Below are 6995 nucleotides of genomic sequence, written 5' to 3' on the forward strand. Positions count from 1 at the left end.
GTAACAGACTTAATAGTCCAGTCACTTTAGTTGATGACCTTCACTTGTTTTAAGGGTTATTTCTCACATATTAAAAGTGTTATATAGAAATCCAACCTAGACTGAAAGCAGTGTGTTAAAGTGTCTACAACACATGAAATTTAATTTTGTGCCTTAAATCATCCTTTAAGTTTACATACATGTACTCTACATCTTTATTTAATTGTGTTTGTGGTTGTGTTTTCATCTGTTATTTTCAAAATTAAAGGCTGATACAGAATAAGAGACCATCAATTTCAAGCAGTTTCTTTTTCTTTCTCAAACTAAGCAGTGCCCCTCACAACTATGAGGGCAATTATATTGCAATGCCTTCAAATTGTATTTAGTTTTGAAATAAATTATATTTCACTTCAAAAAGTAGACACAAACTACTGGAAGTTTGGCATCTTTGAAAATTATCTAAGATGTGGCCAAGACTTTTGCAGATTTTTTACACCCCAACTCAAAACACATCAGCGATGTTACTGGAAGTCAATCACAAGTCTACATACCTCAGCTACGTCTGCTGCGAAATGAGATGGAGATGTTTGTCCCTCCTCCTTTCTTATTTTTGGAGATGTAGGAGGTTTGGTAGGTCCTTGGATGACCTTTGTGGTGCTAGCTATAGCCATCTGAAAATGTCTCTCCACTAACTTGCAACTTGCCTGAAAACATACATTTCAAAAAATTGTATTTTTTTTACAGAATTTTTCTTTAAATATTGTTATCGATACAAGTCTGTCACACTTCTGTACTGTAATGGTAACCAGGGGCTACAATTGGCCTAATTAGAAAAGAAGTGTCCCAACAATAAAGAAACCCTAAGAATGTTGCAAAGCTATCAACCAGAGAAATGCTCAAAAGAAACATCAAGTCACTAAATATTTACTGAAGCTTGATAAGAGCTGTTTTTGCTTTTTTCTTTATTTGAAGGGGGAATGGGTGCAGTTAACTAAAAAATGAACAATGAAGAAGAATATGAAAGGAACTTGTACACACTGTTTATGTCCTCAACATTTGCTGTGAAATTTAATTTTAGCTACAATAGTCCATCTGGACCTAACCAAACAAAAGCTCACCTTGGCGTGTATGTTCTGTGGATACTTGACCTGGTTCTGAACCACAGACTTAAGAGCTGGAATCAGTTTCTTCAAAGATTTCAAGTTTGCTGATAACCTTTCTCTCTGTATCGCATCGTCGATGCCAGTTTTGAGCTCTTCGCAGAGATGTGCAAACAGTAGGAGAGCCCGGGTGAATTTCTGCCATGAGAGGAAAAAAAGAAAAGAAATTATTTCACGATGACTTAACTTTCAGCAGCTGTCCTATCAGATCTTTCACCGAAGGTCAAAAATTAGACATTATTGTTAGAAATAAAAAAAAACCTACCTGAAATGCTGGCACTAGATCCTCAATCGTGGTGACCAGACAGAGGTTCTTCAAGCAGTCTAGAACACTTTCAGCAGATTGTATTACATTCTGGGCTTTAGAAGATTTCAAAACTCTTAGTATCTGAAGAGAAAGAATGAGCACTTATCACTGATCCAATGAAAAAGGAAAAAAATCTGGATAGTAACATTTGGTATACTTCGTAATATTATACTACTTATGTCATTGTAATTGTTAATACAAAAATAATACATTTTGTTTAATCATAAAAAAATATAGTATAGGTTAATACTGTCCAAGAGGTACTTAGCTATCACTAGATGGAGCCAAACTATATTTGTAAATGAAGTTTGCAGTACTACTGTAGACTGGATATCGATATGGCTGGGTTCAAGAAACATGCAGAGAATTATACAAAGTCTATGAACAACAGAATGGGTGGTATACAATCAAGGATCTCAACAAAAGAGGTCCAGATAAAACAAGGTTTATGGTGACATAAAAGAGATTTTCTGCAAGAACAAAATGTTGCTGTTGTAACATAATTAATGATGTTTTCACCATTCCCTCAATCAAAGATGTTAACAGAAGGTCATAGTATCGCCAAAAACAGAATGCAAAACATGTTGGTAAGTTCTACGAGATTGCAACAACAATATCGTTGCAGAAGCTTTTTCCTCTCTGTTCGACTAATCCCAAGATCAGCGAGAACTGATCAAAAACAATCAATACCTGAACAACTGCATTCAAGAGTTGATTAGTTGAATTTGCCAGAGTATCTCTCGACCTCTTTGAACCATTTTCAGCTTTGAGGAGCTGAATAGCCATCAAGATGCTTCTTCCAGCTTTGATGAGTTTCTCAGATGCTCCCTGAATGAAAATGAATATTCATATACAACATTAAAGATAGGAGATAAAATATGAAGACAGATGTTTGGGTAACTGAGATAAGTATGTTACTCCGATGCTACCTGTAAATCTCAGATGCATCTCATTTAAAAGATCTCAGAAGTGTCTCAAATCTCAGTATATAAATCTCACATGCAGCCTGAATAAACATGAACATTCATATACAACATTATAGACAGAAGGTAAAAGATGAAAGCCAGATGTTTGAGACTGAAATATAAATATGTAAATCAGGTATTCTCTCTGGTAACTATTCAGACCATCAACACCTTATTCACCTGGTAAATTGTCATAAGGAAATACAAGTTCAGAGTACAGAAGATATGCAAGATTCAATAGAAATCAGCACAAAGCATCAGGATTTCATGAATCAAACATGGAGATTGCTGCCTGAATACTGGAGTTTTTCCAAACAAAACTCAAATAAAAGTCATCATTTAAACGAATGTTGATGTATGTTATGATTCATCCAGTTGTAGTATAATGAATGAAATTATAAATCAAATACTGGACTGACCTTTAGTACTTGCAAATTTTCGTCCAATGTCATTGAACTTCATCTGGCAACTGCAGAGGTGTAGATCCGATATTGATGGATTGTTCACGTGACAGTCGACGGGGAATAACAGCTATTGATTGATTCCATGCATGAGAAAGTTGAAAATGCAGCCCCCCTCTTTTATTGAATCATATGTTGGTGAAACGAAACAGTCTATAAAAGCCCGTGTTGACCAGCATCGCCGCCCAAGTTCAAGCGATTATCAACCAGATTCAGCATTGTACACACACGCCAAAACAACTGGGCACCAAATTGATCCCAAAGACGTTATCATTCTAGAACGTGAAGAGAGGTGGTTTGAACGAGGAGTTAGGGAAGCCATTTGGGAACGCGTGGAGAAACCTTCCCTCAATAAAAGAGGGGGGCTGCGTTTTCAACTTTCTCATGCATGGAATCAATCAATTGCCAGTTGCCAGATGAAGTTCAATGACATTGGACGAAAATTTGCGAGTACTAAAGGTCAGTCCAGTGTTTGATTTATAATTTCATTCATCATCATTTAAACATTCTAACAGATTTACACAAGTTATTAGCACCTATATTTAACTTTTCTCAAAAACTCTGTATCCACGACTGTTGTCTCTTTTATTACACCCAAAAATATCCACAACAACCATGTATATATATCTGTATACTTTGCTTTGCAAACTTAACATTTTTGCATATGTGAATTCCGATCCCACTATGAGATGACTAAAAGTCTCACGGTAAAAACATGAAAGTTGGCAGGCTTGTTATGGTCACTGAATTGAATTTAACATTGTTTCTAATCAATGATGTTTCATTGTTTGTGACTGACTATGTAGAGAACCGTAGAAGTACACACTGTATGTATAATGTGGCATACAAGAAATAAGAACAGTCTCTGAGAGTAGGCCTATTACAAAATATGTAATATTTAAATAAAGTTACATGGCCTGGCATTCTGATTCTAACATTTTTTATTGAAAAGCATTTTGGTTTTTAATAGTGCTCAGCTTACCTCAGCATCAAAGTTAGCGGCAGAATTGCTTGCAACTGTTGCAAGTTCTTCTGATGCACGTAAAACAGACTGGGCAACTGGTATAAGACGATTGATCGTATCATTTATTTTGATTTTGCTCTCTTTATGGTTGAGTAGCTGTGAAACCTGCAAAAGAATTAGAAACAAAATTATGAAAACTCTCGATTTGTAGCATATACTTGGAAAATTAAGTTGTTTGGCTTTTACCTCAACAGTAAGCAGATATTTCATTGAGAGTGTAGATTCATAAACAATATCAATGTTGCTTACAGAAAACCCTCAAAAATATCTCATTCATAAATGTGACCTCAGTTCTTCATGGTCTCAAAAGCCCCATCAAAAAGTTTTCTTAATTGGACTATTTGGTTATGATCTTCATTTGAACAAGCATTAATCATCATCATTGATGGCTGGGCACTCTGATCTTCATAAAATCACTAGATCATGGTAATATGTTATACTGTGCTGTTTACACTTTCAACAGCCAAAGTTTACTCTTTTTCAATGAATTGTCCTGATTATCATTTGAATATATTTAGGCTAGGCCCTAGGCTAATACCTGTAATGTGTTGCTTACATGTACATCTATATTTAAGAATATTTTCCTGACAATCTGTCCCACTTCACAGCATGCATTTTAGAAAGACATAAAAGAGTAGAAAGAATGCAATGAGGCAATTTTTTTTTTCTTTTTTCGTTGCTCTTTTACAGATCTGCAACAGTTCAATTTTTTCTTCTTCTTGATTCTTGACAGGCGCCAAGAAAGGAAAGTCCTTTCTAAACTACTTCTAGACTAGACTTCTAGACTAGACTTCTTCTACTAGACTTCAGCAAAAAATAATGCAAAGGTTCACAAACTACAGAAATAAACTAACAGACCTGCAAACTAATGATATGTATACTGTACAACTCCAATTGCCTGCTCCTCTACATTGACCAGTCTGTCTTTTTGTTTCCTGTACTATTTCCTGTACAGCATTTAATAAATAATGGCTCTGTTGAAATTTCTGGATGAACTTCAATATCTTCTCAGCATGTCCACTACATGAATGGCAATACCAACAGATGGAAAAACTACCCTTCTGTAAAAATCTGAAAACTTCCTTTGATACATCCTGACATTTAGCATGATACCACTTTGTACATATAGTTCACACTGTAGACCCATTTCTGCCTCTGCCGTTGAGTCTTGATAGTAAATGCAGATTTTGTTTAAGACTTTGCACCACCAGTGCTAGCCATTCTCAATAATAATAGGCTATTCTATACAGCAAAAATAATGATTTAATTGCAGTTGGGCTGAATTGCCACTAAATAATTCCAGTCCAAAGACACAAATCTTCACAGCTCCAAATAAGGCTCATGTGCTTCAGTGCACAAGTGTAAGCTAGGCTACAGGTTATCCCATACACAGTCAGGCCTATAATCACCCTCCACTATAACAGTCCAAAAAAACCACTCTGCAATATCACTTAACAACCAGTCCAACAATACTAAGAAACCACTTCAATTCAAAATGTCAAAACAAATCAATACATGTTTTTGTAGGTCAACATCCAAGTGCACTTCTACCAATATAGTTTAGCAACATAACACCTTAGGCTAAGCTCAGCAGATTTTTGTATAAGTTCTCCAATAACAAAAGACTGTATAATTTCCCACTTGACCGTTCCCGGTTGACAGTTCAATAGAATATCCCAGTTGACAAGTCAATATATGTTGTGAATTACTACTGTACCTGGCCTAGGCTATGTTTGGTGTAACATCAGAGTTCAGACCTGCTAACGATTAAATTCTTAAAAAACTGGTAGGTGACTTATATAAGTTATTTAGTCCACCCTGAAACTTATACTTTTATGGGCTAGATGTACTTAGCATACCCTACACTTTCAAGTTACAGACATAACAGTTAACACTATGACTAGGCTAATTTGAAAAAGTGGAAAATAAACATCAAATTGTGAAAATATCGACTGAGTCATTAACCATACTTTTGTAATTGGGTGGAAATTCAACATAATTCCAATTTTTCAGCTTCCTTTGTCAGACAATTGTTTAGACCGATATGGCTACAATTATCGACAAAACCAATGAATAGACCTAGGCCTAGCCTTATTACCCTTAATACCAAGTATATAGGTCAATTGACTGTATAGCTCCAAGGCCTGGGTGTATGATATTAGCTACACACAAACCTGTTCCACTACAGGAAGAAATGACCTCAGTCGGCCCTCGAGGGTGAAAAGATGCTCCGATTTCACTTCCATGCTGAAGAATAGCCTAAATAGCCACAACCCACAGGAACCTGCCCTCGATAGTGTTAACAATTCTAAGAAAAAGTAAATGGATGCATGTTACTTATAGTATTGCACAAAGTAAGACACCGTCTTGATCTATCTAACGTTCGAATAAATGTTTCACCTGAGGTACGGTGCTTTGGTATTTACCACAGATAATGTGTGTCATTAGCGTCATGTTGCCAAGCGATTCATATTGATTATAATGCAATTGCTTGTTCGCTGTAATCGACAATTTTCACTTTTTTTACCTTTATTGTATTCATCAAACACTAGAACATAAAAACATCAAGGCATTGGTGATTAAAGACGGATGAAAAATCACTATAAGCCTCGATAAGAAGGGTAATGGCTAAGTCAAGATCACATTATCCCATTGGATGGTACATTCACCTAGCCTGTGTTGGTCTCTGTGAAACAACTTATGGATCGCTGTTAGCGCAATATATCACATCGAGGGATCATATGGCCTGCATTGACATTCGTATAGTAAACATTACTGACAGAGTAGCATATAGTAAAAAAGATTGAGAAAAATTATTTTATCCTGTTCATGAAGCAAACATTTTCCTTTCACTAGAAAAAAGCAGTCAATTTTTATTATTTATTACAAAGTGACATGAGTATAGATGATTGAATTCATTGCTACAATTATACTGTCGGAAGGTCAAACAATCGTAACAATCATGAAAGGTGAGATGGAGGGACTGTGAGTTTGTATTTCTACTGCATTCTGTCGCAATCATTTGTTCTTACTCGAGAAGATTTCCGTAACAATTAAAAGCCTGGAAACACTACATTTAGAACGGTATCTACAACTTGC

At 35.7% G+C, this 6995-nt stretch overlaps 1 protein-coding gene across 3 annotated transcripts in view; it reads right to left on the bottom strand.

The window, feature by feature from the left end:
• LOC139967753 (uncharacterized) overlaps positions 1 to 6289 on the bottom strand; it is a 30279-nt gene extending 23990 nt beyond the window's left edge. Inside the window, exons 1-6 of one of the 3 annotated variants that reach the window (XM_071971809.1) lie at positions 6071 to 6289; positions 3855 to 4001; positions 2137 to 2274; positions 1405 to 1527; positions 1098 to 1277; positions 531 to 683 (exon numbers count right to left, since the gene is read on the bottom strand). In XM_071971809.1, coding sequence (XP_071827910.1) covers positions 531 to 683; positions 1098 to 1277; positions 1405 to 1527; positions 2137 to 2274; positions 3855 to 4001; positions 6071 to 6142 — 813 coding nt within the window. In that variant the 5' untranslated portion in view covers positions 6143 to 6289. Of the gene's footprint in view, positions 1 to 530; positions 684 to 1097; positions 1278 to 1404; positions 1528 to 2136; positions 2275 to 3854; positions 4002 to 4452; positions 4604 to 5866; positions 6007 to 6070 lie in introns of those variants that run through there. The other 2 variants (XM_071971810.1, XM_071971811.1) reach the window with 2 other exon arrangements.
• Positions 6290 to 6995: the final 706 nt, after the last annotated feature.

Source organism: Apostichopus japonicus, chromosome 5, assembly GCF_037975245.1.
Source record: "Apostichopus japonicus isolate 1M-3 chromosome 5, ASM3797524v1, whole genome shotgun sequence".
NCBI lineage: Eukaryota > Metazoa > Echinodermata > Holothuroidea > Aspidochirotida > Stichopodidae > Apostichopus > Apostichopus japonicus.